Source organism: Mercenaria mercenaria, chromosome 2 (assembly GCF_021730395.1).
Source record: "Mercenaria mercenaria strain notata chromosome 2, MADL_Memer_1, whole genome shotgun sequence".
Taxonomy (NCBI): domain Eukaryota; kingdom Metazoa; phylum Mollusca; class Bivalvia; order Venerida; family Veneridae; genus Mercenaria; species Mercenaria mercenaria.
The window spans coordinates 93,380,330-93,397,316 of NC_069362.1; the positions used below are offsets into that span (position 1 = coordinate 93,380,330).

Genomic DNA, 16,987 nt, shown 5'->3' on the forward strand with positions numbered 1-16,987 from the left:
CTCGAAATTAAGTTAGGGTCTTGATTACCTAGGTGATAGGAACAAGTTTTATATTTGTATGATGTGAGGAAATAGACAGGAAATGCTTGTTCTTCTTCTGACGAAAATAAGAATAAAGCAGGCTCTTCATGTAAGATATGATTAATAACATAAATGTCTTTTATCAGAGCATACTGTATAATAAATTACTTGAATGAAAGCATCTTTATAGTGGCAAAACAATTCGTAATATAATGATAATTTTATGTAGGTTTTCTTATCGTTGAGAGTTCTTTTGCCACACGTCAAGAGCGCATGCGCGTTAAAATCAAAACATCCGTGAAATTGCATAGCGACCGATAGCTTTTGTAAAAAGGTCTTAGCCCTTCATCCCAAACCCCACCCATCCCCACAGACTTTTGCCTTAAAGAACTATTTTTTTTCTCAGAAATGAGGAGATAAAAGGAAGAAAAAAAAATTTAAAACATTTTTTTTGTTGGGTTTTACGTCGCACCGACACATGACGACTTTCCAGCTTTAATGGTGGAGGAAGACCCCAGGTGCCCCTCCGTGCATTATTTCATCACGAGCGGGCACCTGGGTAGAACCACCGACCTTCCGTAAGCCAGTTGGATGGCTTCCTCACATGAAGAATTCAACGCCCCGAGTGAGGCTCGAACCCACATCGATGAGGGGCAAGTGATTTGAAGTCAGCGACCTTAACCACTTGGCCACGGAGGCCCCCTTTAAAACATTTAGATAAACCGATAAGGATTTGAACAGAACTTTATTCATAGTATATATGTCTTGAACATCATTAAAATTGAAATGCAATAGAATGATTTTAAGTACGTGAAGTATTAGGCAAAGCCATCGCGGACAAACTAGAATAACGCCAACAATATTCACGTCTGGACTTTTCTAACATCTGCTGATATTACTGCAGACATTGTACTTGAAAAGATTGGATTTTTCGTAGTTTCTAATTAAAATTCTTTATAACTGAACACACACTTTGAATCATCTTTACAACTTGTGTTTATTTACCAATCGATTTATTTTAGATTATTAGAATAAGGGCATTCGCGCAAGTTGTCATTGTGCAGCTTCTGGCGAAGTTACCGATCCTACCGGTATAAAACTTTCTTAGTGATCGTCCCTTGTGGTTGTTGGCAACACTGTTAAGACTAAAAATGCTTCAAGGCATTTAGATGCTAAGAAACACAAGAGCTGTCACAGGAGACAGCGCGCTCGACTATTTTGATGCTTGATAGTGAAACTCGGCACATCTGAGGAAACTGGAGTTATTGGAGTGTTAAATGATTCCAATGGCGGATGAAGATATTGCACAATAGCTTGAGTCTGTGTAATAAGAGAGGTAAAGATAAAGTCTATCAAAACACTATATAAGTATAACTCTAAGCAAAAAGTTGGTTCTCGTATGTATTGTCCAAGGTTGGGGTATCAGATCACAAGTTAGGTCAAACTCGTATGGGAAGAGGAAAACACAACTCATTGATTTTGACTGAAAATTGCCATTTTATTCAAGGTCTAAGTCATTATTTCCTTAAGACCTTAAATTGTTCAATATCCAAAGGAAAACTGAATAAGGAATTAATCGGTATTTTTTGCAATTTTGTTCATAATACTTAAGCATAGTATATGATTTCATAAATAAATGAAACAAGAGGGACATGAAGGCCCTGTATCGCTCACCTGACCTATTGACCTAAAGATCATCAAGATTAACTTTCTGACCAAGTTTCATTAAGATATGGTCATAAATGTGGCCTCTAAAGTGTTAACTAGCTTTTCCTTTGATTTGACCCAGTGACCTAGTTTTTGACCCAACATGACCCAGATTCGAACTTGACTTAAAGCATAGTATATGATTTCATAAATAAATGAAACAAGAGGGACATGAAGGCCCTGCATTGCTCACCTGACCTATTGACCTAAAGATCATCAAGATTAACATTCTGACTAAGTTTCATGAAGATACAGTCATAAATGTGGCCTCCAGAGTGTTAACTAGCTTTTCCTTCGAATTGACCTAGTTTTTTACCCCACCGGACCCAGATTTGAACTTGACCTATAGATCATCAAGATTAACATTCTGACCAAGTTTAATTAAGATAAGGTCATAAATGTGGCCTCTGGAGTGTTAACTACCTTTTCCTTTGATTTGACCTGGTGACCTAGTTTTTGACTCTACATGACCAGATTCAAACTGGACCTTGAGGTCATCAAGATTAACATTCTGACCAAGTTTCATGAAGATACAGTTATAAATGTGGCCTCTAGTGTTAACTAGCTTTTCCTTTGATTTGACCTGGTGACCTAGTTTTTGATCCCAGATGACCCAATATCGAATTTACTGAGGGTACCATTCTGACCAAGTTTCATTAAGATTGGGCCAAAATTGTTACCTCTAGAGCGTTAACAAGCTTTTCCTTTGATTTAACCTGGTGACCTAGTTTTTGACCCCAGATGACCCAATATCGAACTCGCCTAAGATTTTATTAAAGGTAACATTCTGACCAAGTTTCATTAAGATTGGCCAAAACTGTGACCTCTAGAGTGTTAACAAGCTTTTCCTCTGATTTGACCTGGTGACCTAGTTTTTGACCCCAGATGACTCAATATCAAACTCGCCCAAGATTTTATTAAAGGTAACATTTTGACCAAGTTTCATTAAGACTGGGCCAACATTGTGACCTCTAGAGTGTAAACAAGCTTTTCCTCTGATTTGACCTGGTGACCTAGATTTTGACCCCAGATGACCCAATATCAAACTCGTCCAAAATTATATTAAGGGTAACATTCTGACCAAGTTTCATTAAGACTGGGCCAAAATTGTGACCTCTAGAGTGTTAAGCTTTACCTTTGATTTGACCTGGTGACCTAGTTTTTGACCCCAGATGACCCAATATCGACCTCGTCCAACATTTTATTGAGGGTAACACTCTGACCAAGTTTCATGAAGATTGGGCCAAAATTGTGACCTCTAGAGCGTTAACAGTCAAATTGTTGACGACGGACATAGGGCGATCACAAAAGCTCACCTTGAGCACTTCGTGTTCAGGTGAGCTAAAAATGAATATGGATTTCATAAATAAATGAAATACTGACAGAAAATAATATCAACAGAAGGTCATACATATATCACAGTATGTAACAATATTTATCACAATGGAACAAGCAGTAGTATAACTGGTAAGAGCAGATAATATTTTTGATTGTGTTGCTACCGGTATTATGACTGATATAGTTACAGCTGACCTAAGGTCTAGATAAGAGACTGGATTATAAGCCCAAGGCTCACATGTCTGATCCTTAACTTCATTATCAGTCCTCCAAAACATAAACTTCTGAAGGAGCCATCTATATGGTCAGTCAGTCGTGATTACAAACAGATTTGCACTTATTATAACAGGTATAGTGTGACAATGATTTAAATACTGATATATAAAATTATTCCAGTGTTTTTAAAATATAAATATTTCAGCAAAATACAAACTTAATTTCAATCTGTATTAATTTTGATTAAATAAATGTTGTAAACTACTGATCAAAAAATCAAACTTCCCACCAAAATGTGGAGATGTTTAAATCAAGACTAGTTTCTGAATGCAAGGTTACCATTGGTCAATTTCACGACCAAGCTCAGAATTTTTCTCAAACAAACGCTAGGTTCAAGGATATATAACTGACATTAGAAACTGAGCTTAGAAACCAAGCTTCTGATTAGCTGATTCAGATTTTAAAATTGGTACTGACCAATAACAATGTATCGTTCTGAGATTGTTCTCTAAACTCAATTTTATCACTTTAAACCCTAGTAAAACACAGGGGAGTGAAATCTCTTTTGAGTTTCAATGTTTCTTGGTTCTAAAATTCAGCAAGAATGTACATAATTAAAATGCCATGCAGTGGAGGCTAATGAAGCAAACATTTATTACTGTAAATAATGTAAATCAAAAAACTCAGTTTCTAAAAATGCTAATAGCTTCCTACTCAATCCTCTATGTTAATGTATGTAATATTGTAACAACTGAAATTATGATGAACAAAATATTGTTTAAACCAAATACATTTCAGTTAACTATATCCTTATTTTGTTGTGAAAACATTTTTATCAAGTCTGCTTCCCCATAAAACATTGAGATTGCAAAGTTGTGATTTGAGCTGGAATCAAACAAACAACATGTGTGTTGAGCAAATGGCACTTTATCTACTGAGCAAACACTACACTTTGTGATGATTTGTATACAGCTGAAATCTGGGACACAATATTCTGTATTTTCCCATTCTCCAATAACTATCAAGTATATTTATTGTATATTATGTAAGACCAGGATACACTCAGAACATTGCAGTTCAATACTTTCATTCAAGCTCCGTGAAAGACATCAAAAGTACATTTAGCAAGCATAAATATATACAATGATTAGCATATGTGCTCATAGTATATTACAGGTGACTGAGCACTTTTATCAAATTAGATACTCTTATTTAAAATTCCAACATAAGTACTCCATAACATTTGTTTTGTAAACTTAATTTCAATCGTTCATACTGCTCTAATAATGATGAGTATTGCAAGTTCCCACATTTCCTCAATTTGTTCAAATTCTGGAATTTCCTAGTGTGTAACTCAGCCATATTGAGTCACACAAAATTATGAACTGTCTGTATTCCTTGACAGATATTTATAAAATTAGTTAGCATCATAGCTATATAACACTGTTAAATGTTTTAAACTGTAGGAAATGATTTTTTTTTTCATTTCATGTTATTTAGGATTATGGATTATATCCCAATAATAACCCTGTTTTCAATATTCAGACTATCAAATATAATTTTGCTGGTATGAAACTACATGTGAACATGGAATATGACATATAAATAATTAGAACCTAAAATATGTTTCAATTAAAACTTAATTTACAAAATTTCTCACATGTATTGTACATGTAAGTACTGGTACACACTTCTTCTTATCAAATATTACTTTCATAAAACTATTTTACATCTTTCAACTTCAACTAATTGTTGTTATGATGTTGCAATGGTAAAACAGGGGAAAAAATTGTTAAAATCATATAATAAAAGCACTTTTTTTTTAAAACTGTTGTTCACCCAGTGAACATAAAACACAAAAAAATGTCCATAAAAATAAAATCCTTTCTAAGAGATCTTCAAAATGACATACAACTTTTATCCGACTTGTTTTCAAACATAGAAAAATCACTCAAAAACACTGTCATGGAACAAGTGTATCAAACAGTCAGTTTTGTTTCAAAGCAGAACGACAGACCTAAGGCAAGTAATACAATGAAATGTAAGTGATTATTCAAACATTTATAACAGATGACTGTCGCTCCAGTATAGGTGTGTAATCTCTTTCATTGAGCTGATCTATAGCTCTCTGTACTGCATCAGGAAAATGGTCAGAAAACATCTTTGGACTGACAAGAACTTTATTGAAGTCTTCAGCAGTTACCCATTGTGCTTGATAATCAGGAACACCACAACATGGCCTGAAAAATTAACACATATTAACACTACTGTACGAGATATGGAAGTTCCCTGACCACCAGGCTTTTCAAACATTTTCTATTTATAGTATGCGTGAATGTGTTTTCAGATTTAGTATCTTATTCAACAATATTTCAGTCATATAAATGATGGTGTCCACTTTTAGCAGTGAGCACAGTGAAATTGTCTGCTAACAAAATTAGATTTTATAATAACAGATCTTGAAATTCTGATGTCATATTAAGACTCTTCTTTAGGGCCACTAGAAAAGTTATGTTAGTTAATGACTGCTTCATCTCTTTAGTCCCAGCCAAATCAGGGTGAAATGGTCTTGAAAAAAAACTTAACTTCTCTTATCAGAATTAAAATGTAGCACAAATCAGAAATGTGGCTATAACTGATAATTAATGATGACATTATCAACAGAATACAAAATATGTTATGACGTCCACTAGCCGTATAAAGGAAAGTTTACAGGAAGCTTACACTTTTTTGGTTGCTTCTACAATATGCAGTATTTGTCCAGGTGGGAACATATGTGGATGTGTGATCTTACATTGCTCATTGTGTCTCTGTGCTTCATGTAGGGCACTCTGAAATAAAATATACATGCATGTGTGTTTTTTAGGATTAAAATAGACCAGCAACCTCTGTTAACAACACCTTTACAAAGAAAGCACCTCTCTAAAATGGTATATATTTTTTCCCAATTGATAAATTTCTTTCAATTCAGTAAATTGACCCCTCCAAAGCAACAATCCCTATATAACAAGTATCTTTTAGTATTCCTCAAGATGGATGTACTGTATATTAAACAAATTAGATGAATTGTCTTAGTAAGTAACAACTAGAAGATGCTTTTGTAGAAAAGCGCATGTCTCCCCCAATGCATAGTCCTAATAGGCAAAATGTCAGCAGTGGACAGGAGCGAAAGTCAAAGAGGCACTGATGATTGGCTATAATAGGGATAGGCTATTTGGCATGTCAAATCAGAGACTTGTCCTTTAGACAGAACTTGAACTCTGTAGACTCAAGTGACCCAAAACATTTAGGGTCATCTACGTCTCATGATCCTATCAGTCCTATCAAGGTCCATGATAAAAGTGTCATGCAGCCTTTGACTTGCTAGCTCAGTGACCGAATCATGAGGTCACTACTCTCATGTATCTATCATAAGTTTAGGTCGGTAAATGTATCAATTTGATCGGAAAACATTTTCCATGTTCTGGTCCCTATGACCTTGACCTTTTGTCAAGTGACCCAGAAATCATTAGGGGTCATCTACTCTACTTGTCCAATCATTCTATGAGGTTTCAATGTTCTGGGTCAAGTGGTTCTCAAGTTATTGATCGGAAATGGTTTTCCATGTTCAGGCCTGTGACCTTGACCTTTGATGGAGTGACCCCAAAAACAATAGGGGTCATCTACTCCATAAGTCCTGCCACCCTATGAAGTTTGAGGGTTCTAGGTCAAATGGTTCTCCAGTTATTGATAAAAAATGAAGTGTGACTGACAGATGGCCCCTGTGACCTTTACCTTTGATGGAGTGACCCTAAAAACAATAGGGGTCATCTACTCTGCAAGTCCTATAACCCTATGTAGTTTGAAAGTTCTAGGTCAAATGGTTCTCAAGTTACTGACCAGAAATGTTGTCATGTTCTGGCTGCTGTGACCTTGACCTTTAATGGAGTGACCCCAAAATCAATAGGGGTCATCTACTCTGCATGCCCAATCATCCCATGAAGTTTCAACATTATGTTTCAAGTGGTTCTCAAGGTATTGATCGGAAATGGTTTTCCATGTTCAGGCCCGTGACCTTGACTTTTGATGGAGTGACCCCAAAAACGGAAATGGTTTTCCATGTTTAGGCCCCTGTGACCTTGACCTTAAACAGGGTGACCCCAAAATCAATAGGGGTCAGGCTATTCTGCATGTCCAATCGCCCTATGAAGTTTCAACAGTCTGCGTCAAGTGGTTCTCAAGTTATTGAACGGAAATGGTTTTCCATGTTCAGGCCCGTGACCTTGACCTTTGATGGAGTGACCCCAAAAACAATAGGGGTCATCTACTCCATAAGTCCTGCCACCCTATGAAGTTTGAGGGTTCTCGGTCAAATGGTTCTTATAGTTATTGATCGGAAATGAAGTGCAAAGGATGGACAAACGGAAGGACGGACGGACAGGGCAAAAGCAATGTCTCCCCCAGTGGGGGGGAACATAATTATTTCATTTGAATGTTTTTTAAAATGATAACTGCATTTGTATACCAAAAATTTAACAGGTGCAGATAAAGAAGTTTTGGATTCCAGTTTAACACATAAGGGATAATTTGCAAGATGGATTTTTAAAAAAAGCCATTAACTCGATTTATTCTACAAGAACATATTATTTAAGTAAATTACCAAATCTTTTTAAAATCATATTATTACTAATATTGTATAAAACCTGGAATGAACAAGAGGACCATGATGGTCCTGAATCGCTCACCTCTTCCCACATGACCCAGTTTTGAGTATGACGTCGTTTTTTCTATTATTTGACAAAGTGACCTAGTTTTTGAGCTCATGTGACCCAGTTTTGAACTTGACTTAGATATTATCAAGATAAAAATTCTGACCAATTTTCATGAAGATCCATTGAAAAATATGGTCTCTAGAGAGGTCACAAGGTTTTTTCTATTATTTGACCTATTGACCTAGTTTTCGAAGGTATGTGACTCTGTTTTGAACTTTACCTAGATATCATCAAGGTGAAAATTCAGATCAATTTTCATGAAGATCCATTGAAAAATATGGCCTCTAGAGAGGTCAAAAGATTTTAATAATTTTAGACCTACTGGCTTAGTTTCTGACCGCAGTTGACCCAGTTTCAAACATCATTCAGACCAACTTTCATACAGATCCCATGAAAAGTATGGCCTCTAGAGATATCACAAGGTTTTTTTTATTATTTGACCTACTGACCTATTTTTTTATGGCACGTCACCCAGTTTCAAACTAGACCTAGATATCATTAAGGTGAACATTCTGACCAATTTTTATGGAGATCCATTCACAAGTATGGCCTCTAGAGGTCACAAGGTTTTTCTATTTTTAGACCTACTGACCTAGTTTTTGACCGCACATGACTCTGTTTCAAACTTGACCTAGATATCATCAAGATGAACATTCAGACCAATTTTCATACAGATCCCTTGAAAAATATGGCCTTTAGAGAGGTCACAAGGTTTTTCTATTATTTGATCTACTGACCTAGTTTTTGATGGCACATGACCCAGTTTCGAACTTGACCTAGATATCATCAAGATGAACATTAAGACCAACTTTCATATAGATCCCATGAAAAATATGGCCTTAAGAGAGGTCACAAGGTTTTTCTATTATTTGACCTACTGACCTAGTTTTTGAAGGCACGTGACCCAGTTTCGAACTTGACCTAGATATCATCAAGGTGAACATTCTGACCAATTTTTATGGATATCCATTCACAAGTATGGCCTCTAGAGAGGTCACAAGGTTTTTCTATTTTTAGACCTACTGACCTAGTTTTTGACTGCACAAGACCCTGTTTCAAACTTGACCTAGGTATCATCAAGATGAACATTCAGACCAATTTTCATACAGATCCCATGAAAATTATGGCCTCTAGAGAGGTCACAAGGTTTTTCTATTATTTGACCTACTGACCTAGTTTTTGATGGCACGTGACCCACTTTCGAACTTGACCTAGATATCATCAAGATGAACATTCTGACCAATTTTCATGAAGATCTCATGAAATATATGGCCTCTAGAGAGGTCACAAGCTTTTTCTATTTTTAGACCTACTGACCTAGTTTTTGACCGCACGTGACCCAGTTTCGAACTTAACCTAGATATCATCAAGATGAACATTCAGACCAACTTTCATACAGATCCTATGAAAAATATGGCCTTGAGTGAGGTCACAAGGTTTTTTTATTATTTAACCTACTGACCTAGTTTTAGACGGCACGTGACCCAGTTTCGAACCTGACCTAGATATCATCAAGATGAACATTCTGACCAATTTTCATGAAGATCTTGTGAAATACATGGCCTCTAGAGAGGTCACAAGGTTTTTTTATTTTTAGACCTACTGACCTAGTTTTTGATGGCATGTGACCCAGTTTCGAACTTGACCTAGATATCATCAAGATGAACATTCTGACCAACTTTCATAAAGATCCCATGAAAAATGTGACCTCTAGAGTGGTCACAAGCAAAAGTTTATGGACAGACGGACGCACGCACGCACACACGCACTATCACAAAAGCTCACCATGTCACTCTGTGACAGGTGAGCTAAAAAGTAAAATATGTGAAGAATTATAATAGATCTAATTTATCACTGTTTGTAGATACAGATAGGAATATGTCAGTGGTAACTGTATTGGCAGTAACAATGTTCTAAGGCTCCCATGTTTACACGAGTCTGTGTTGTGTTTGACTGGTAAACATTTACAAAATTTCTACTCGGCTAAACGGAACAATGACCCTTCCAACCATCAAAGTCTTTTCCTGTTCATAAAACTGAAGGAAACAATTATTTTGTGCCTGTTGATGATATTATATGTCTCTTTTTTTGGCAAAGCAGTAAGCTGCCATTTTGCGCACTTGTTTGATAAGAGATAGATTTCATCTGGACAACACTATACCGTGTAAAAAAACTGTATACAGTGCTAAAGTTTACTCTGACAATTAAAATAAATAGTTCCATTTCTCAACAGAATCACATCAAATGGTGCCAAACATAGTGGGGAAACATCAAAACAGCTTGAACTTGCGAAAATGTTACCAATAATAACCAAAATGTTTTAATTTGTTTGTTTGTTTTGGGTTTAACGCTGTTTTTCAACAGTATTTCAGTCATGTAACAGCGGGCAGTTATCCTAACCAGTGTTCCTGGATTCTGTACCAGTACAAACCTGTTCTCCGCAAGTAACTGCCAACTTCCCCACATGAATCAGAGGTGGAGGACTAATGATTTCAGACACAATGTCGTTTATCAAATAGTCACGGAGAACATACGCCCCGCCCGAGGATCGAACTCGCGACCCCGCGATCCGTAGACCAACGCTCTTACCTACTGAGCTAAGCAGGGAAACATTAAAACAGCTTGAACTTGCCAAAATGTTACCAATAATAACCAAAATATTTTAATATTTTTCCCTGTAAATGCATTTATGATTGTGGGCCCTCCCCCCACCCCCCTTATAGAAAGAAAAAAAGTCAGCCAGGGTCATGACTGAAGACAGTGATTATTACCATTTAAGCAGTATTGTTTCATGTTTGGAAGATGGTGTAAACGTTTACAAAAATCCGCAAATGGAGCCTTACAATGCTCTGCCAAAATAGTTACCCGCAAGTCAGATATTCCCATACACATACCACCAGTGGTAGATTATTTTTCATGCATACAGTATTTTACAAATTATCTAATAAATAAAGGGAATTGAAATACTTTTCAATTTTGTAGCACTCTTCCTTACAGCAGCATATATAAGCAAAGCATGGGAAATTAACGTCCATAAACAGAAATGACATTATGACATTTCATAGATGCACATGAACAAAGTTCAAGTTAAGTTTTATCATTTGTAGCATAACAGTACATTTTTTGTAAAATATCTCTTTGAATTGAGAAGAATACTGCAAGGACCAAAGAGCAACTATCAAGGTATTTGATTTTTATCAAATTTACATAATATAATATACAATCAGTGTATGAATTGTTAGTTAGAGTCATCTGCAGATAGGTTTTGCCAGCATAGGTAAAATCACCAGCTATATAACTCCAAACTGCAAGAAAAATATATCCCAGATACTGAGGTTACACTACTAATCATGAAAGTTAAAAGAGATTTTCCAAGTTAGTTCTTGAATCAAGTTAAGAACCTTAAGCAGATCAAGAAATAAACAAAAGATTAGTATAAAATAGGCACCATGAAAATATATCATTCATTATAGCTTTCTCACATATGAGACATAGCATTCCAGGGACACCTGAACTTAGAGGAACATGCTTTCAATTGATACTCTGATTATTTTGATGGGGGCTAATGTCCCTACCCACCCCTATAGTGGCAGACAATTTTAATTTCAACAAGAGTAAAAAGGCCGATTTTCAGTAATTCAAGGGCCATAATTCCTAAAAGCCTGGGCTGATTTGGCTAGTTATCGAACTTGGCTGAGGACTTATAGTCTAACACATTTTGTTCAAGTTTGGTGAAGATCGGATAAGAAATGTTTGACTTAGAGTTCGGACAAGAGTAAAAAGGCCAATTTTCAGTAATTCAAGAGTCATAATTCCGAAGTACCTGTGCTGATTTGGCTAGTTATCGAACTTGACCGAGGACTTATGGTCAAACACATTTTGTTCAAGTTTTGAGAAGATCGAATGAGAAATGTTCGACTTAGAGCGCGGACAAGAGTAACAAGAGCTGTCCGTAAGACAGCGCGCTCGACTTTTCTCAGTGCTTGACTCTGAATTAGAGCTTTGCCAGTAAAAAAAATTCTGAGTTAAAAAGGGCCATAACTGTCAAAATTCAAATCAGAGTTTTGGGAATTGTGTCTCCTGGTGTAGACATTGATAGTAAATGAAAATGCTTTCAATTGATACTCTGATTATTTTGATGGGGGCTAATGTCCCTACCCACCCCTATAGTGGCAGACAATTTTAATTTCAACAAGAGTAAAAAGGCCGATTTTCAGTAATTCAAGGGCCATAATTCCTAAAAGCCTGGGCCGATTTGGCTAGTTATCGAACTTGGCTGAGGACTTCTGGTCAAACACATTTTGTTCAAGTTTGCTGAAGATCGGATGAGAAATGTTCGACTTAGAGCGTGGACAAGAGTAAAAAGGACGATTTTTGGTAATTCAAGGGCCATAATTCCAAAGTGCCTGGACCGATTTGGCTAGTTATTGAACTTGACCGAGGACTTATGGTCAAACACATTTTGTTAAAGTTTTGAGAAGATCAAATGAGAAATGTTCAACTTAGAGCGCGGACAAGAGAAACAAGAGCTGTCCGTAAGACAGCGCGCTCGACTTTTCTCAGTGCTTGACTCTGAATTAGAGCTTTGCCAGTAAAAAAAATTCTTAGTTAAAAAGGGCCATAACTGTCAAAATTCAAATCAGAGTTTTGGGAATTGTGTCTCCTGGTGTAGACATTGATAGTAAATAACTATTTTGAGTTTAAAGTATAAAAAAAAACAGTAACAGAGATATTTGACTTTAACAAAAAATTCTAAGTTAAAAAGGGGCATAATTCTGTCAAAATTCAAATCAGAGTTATGGATATTGTTTCTCCTGGTGTAGACTTTGATATGGTAAATAAGTATTTAAAGTTTCAAGTTAAAAGCTTTGATAGTAACAGAGATATTTGACTTTATCAAAAATTTTAACCAAAAATTCTAAGTTAAAAGGGGCATAACTCTGTCAAAATTCAAACCAGAGTTATGGAAATTGTGTCTCTTGGTGCAGACTTTGCTTGTATATAACTATTTTTAGTTTCAAGTCAAAAGCTTTAATAGTAACAGAGATATTTGATTTTATCAAAATTTAAAAAAAAAATCTAAGTTAACTAGAATGTGTCTGTAGGACACAGGGTGTGCCCCCCACTGGTACATTTGTCACAAACAAGGGGCAAGTATTCAAATGTTTGCAGTCTTAATGGGGCATAGCCTAAACAAACATTTTATGAAAAGGATTCATTATTCTAGGCCCTATACTTTTTGAGCTATGAGCATCACAAAAAATCCACTATTCTGGCTATTTCAAGGGCCATAACTCTGTAATAAGAGCTAAGATTCTCAAGAAGAATGCCAAGTGTGCAAGGTCACATCACGATAAAGACTCAAGCAAGGTTTCCTGAATTTACATCTAATACTTTTTGAGCTAGGCACATAATTAGGTGAAAAAGTGCATTTTTTTACTATTTCAGGGGCCATAACTTTAAAATAGGGGGCGGAGCCAGATCAAAAATAGTAGGTGCGCAAGATCATATCATGATTAAGACTCATGCAAGGTTTCATGAATCTATATCAAATACTTTTTGAGTTAGGCATGTCACAAGGTGAAAATGTACATTTTGACTATTTCAGGGGCCATAACTTTGAAAATAGGGGGCGGACTCAAATAAAAAATAGTAGGTGTGCAAGTTTATATCATGATAAAGACTTATGCAAGTTTTCAACCATTTATGTTAAATACTTATTGAGCTAGGTGCGTCACAAGGTGAAAATGTACATTTTTGACTATTTCAGGGGCCATAACTCTAAAAATAGGGGGCGGACCTAAATGAAAAATAGGAGGTGCACAAGTTCATATCATGATTAAGACTCATGCAAGGTTTCATGAATCTATATCAAATACTTTTTGAGTTAGGCATGTCACAAGGTGAAAATGTACATTTTGACTATTTCAGGGGCCATAACTCTGAAAATAGGGGGCAGACCCAATAAAAAATAGAAGGTGCGCAAGTTCGTATCATGATTAAGACTCATGCAAGGTTTCATGAATCTATATCAAATTCTTTTTGAACTAGGCGTGTCACAAGGTGAAAATGTGCATTTTTGACTATTTCAGGGGCCATAACTCTGAAAATAGAGGGCAGAGCCAGATGAAAAATAGGAGCAGTGCAAGTTCACATCATGATTAAGACTCATGCAAGGTTTCATGAATCTATATCAAATACTTTTTGAGCTAGGCATGTCACAAGGTGAAAATGTGCATTTTTGACTATTTCAGGGGCCATAACTCTGAAAAAGGGGGCGGAGCCAGATGAAAAATAGGAGGTGTGCAAGTTCACATCATGATTAAGACTCATGCAAGGTTTTATGAATCTATATCAAATACTTTTTGAGCTAGGCATGTCACAAGGTGAAAATGTGCATTTTTGACTATTTCAGGGGCCATAACTCTGAAAATTGGGGGCAGAGCCAGATGAAAAATAGGAGGTGCGCAAGTTCACATCATGATTAAGACTCATGCAAGGTTTCATGAATCTATATCAAATACTTTTTGAGCTAGGCATGTCATAAGGTGAAAATGTGCATTTTTGACTATTTCAGGGGCCATTACTCTAAAAATAGGGGGCGGACCAAAATAAAAAATAGGAGGTGCACAAGATCATATCATGATTAAGACTCATGCAAGGTTTCATGAATCTATATCAAATACTTTATGAGTTAGGCATGTCACAAGGTGAAAATGTACATTTTGACTATTTCAGGGGCCATAACTCTTAAAATAGGGGGCGGACCCAAATAAAAAAATAGAAGGTGCGCAAGTTCGTATCATGATTAAGACTCATGCAAGGTTTCATGAATCTATATCAAATACTTTTTGAGCTAGGCATGTCACAAGGTGAAAATGTGCATTTTTGACTATTTCAGGGGCCATAACTCTGAAAATAGGGGGCGGAGCCAGAAGAAAAAAAGAAGGGGCACAAGTTCACATCATGATTAAAACTCATGCAAGGTTTCATGAATCTATATCAAATACTTTTTGAGCTAGGCATGTCACAAGGTGAAAATGTGCATTTTTGACTATTTCAGGGGCCATAACTCTAAAAATAGTGGGCGGAGCCAGATGAAAAATAGGAGGTGCGCAAGTTCACATCATGATTAAGACTCATGCAAGGTTTCATGAATCTATATCAAATACTTTTTAAGCTAGGCATGTCATAAGGTGAAAATGTGCATTTTTGACTTTTTCATGGGCCATAACTCTGAAAATTGGGGGTGGACCCAAAGGAAAAATAGGAGGTGCGCGAGTTCATATCATGATTAAGACTCATGCAAGGTTTCATCAATTTATATCAAATATTTTTTGAGCTAGGCACGTCACGAACTTCGGACAGACGGATGCACGGACACATGGACAAGACTAAATCTATATGCCCCCACCACTCATGTAAGTAAATAACTATTTAAAGTTTCAAGTCAATAGCTTTGATAGTAACAGAGATATCTGACTTTATCAAAAACTTTAACCAACTGCGACACTGACGCCGGGGGCGAGTGCAATTGTTCTACTTTTTCTTCGAAAAGTCAAGCTAAAAAGGTCGATTTTTGGTAATTCAAGGGCCACAATTCCAAAGTGCCTAGACCGATTTGGCTAGTTATCGAACTTGGCCAAGGACTTATGGTCAAACACGTTTTGTTCTAGTTTGGTGAAGATCGGATGAGAAATGTTCGACTTAGAGTGCGGACAAGATTTGTGACAGACACACAGACTGGAGTAAATCAATATGTCTCCTACACCACTGTGTGGTGGGAGACATAACTAAGAGGTGACAAATACTGAATTTCCTGTAGGTAATTTTGTTCACAACGCATCCTTCAAGCTGCAGTTTGGCAGGGCTTTTGACTAAACTTGAAGCTGTATTCATCCAAGTTTTATCAAAATCGTTTTAAGTCTTAACAAATCTTTTAGGATTTTAACTCTCGTGTCTAAATTTTCATAGTAAGGATGGAATTACGGTAAAAATTCTTCCAATTTATGTAGAGAATAATTGTTGTGTTACATGTAAGAAACAGTTTTTCCAACTGAACCAAGTTTGCAAGGACATAAACTTCAAGTTTATATAGACATGCTTGCAGAAAAAACAAAAAAGCTCTACAAATCTAGGTCCATGCAAATATTTCATAAGGAAGTCTCAAGAAACCAAACTCATAGTCAACAAGCTACAAGATCTCAGTAAGAAGAAATTAATATCAGTTACCCGTAATCCATTTTCTGTCTGCCGCTGATAATCAAATAAAGAAAACTGATCAAAAATGAATCAAGTTCATAAATTTGAGGAACGTATTACACACCACAAACTCGAAGAAAGTCATGGATCCTACACAATAAACCTATGGAGTTCAGAATACACAGGTCCATATTTTTCATATTCAGTGTCTTAGTTTCTACAACTTCAACTTTTTTCCCCTTGTCCTCTTCCTCACTTTATCACTCAACAAAAGTATACAAAGTTTGCTTGCTAAATGCAAAATCATTCTCCAGTTATAAAATGGATACTTGACACATCAGATATCAGCTAGCATTTTTTCAGTATTTGACCTACCTCCAGATTTTGATCATCATTGCCACAGTATGAAGGTACACGAGATCCACTCGTTAGCAACGGTCTCTCACTAGACAGAGCAGATTCTTCAGGATCTTTCTCATTTAGACCACAGATCAGTTGCCATGCTCCATGTGCTAATAACTTATACTGAAACAGATAAAGCTTCATTTTGTCAAAACAAGAAATTATCTCAGTAATAAAAATTATTTTGCCTAAAAATAATTGCATTTATTTTCTCACGAAATGAATGGATATCTTGTTGCTAGGTGTGTAAACTAGAAACTATCCTTGTTGTCAAGTAATCTGGTTTTGTGATTTATTGGTTACCTGTCTAAACACAATAGAGTAATGATGAACGCCTTAGCGTCTGGGAA

At 36.2% G+C, this 16,987-nt stretch overlaps 1 protein-coding gene across 3 annotated transcripts in view; it reads right to left on the minus strand.

Moving 5' to 3' along the window:
- Window positions 1-1,498: 1,498 nt before the first annotated feature.
- Window positions 1,499-16,987, minus strand: part of LOC123562378 (diacylglycerol lipase-beta-like) — a 40,504-nt gene continuing 25,015 nt past the window's right edge. For 2 of the 3 annotated variants that reach the window (XM_053537248.1, XM_053537246.1), the window contains 4 exons: window positions 16,611-16,760; window positions 16,266-16,289; window positions 6,007-6,113; window positions 1,499-5,522 (listed from right to left, as the gene is read on the minus strand). In XM_053537248.1, the coding sequence (XP_053393223.1) occupies window positions 5,336-5,522; window positions 6,007-6,113; window positions 16,266-16,289; window positions 16,611-16,760 (468 nt within the window). In that variant the 3' untranslated portion in view covers window positions 1,499-5,335. The remainder of the gene's footprint in view (window positions 5,523-6,006; window positions 6,114-16,265; window positions 16,290-16,610; window positions 16,761-16,987) is intronic. The other variant, XM_053537247.1, reaches the window with a different exon arrangement.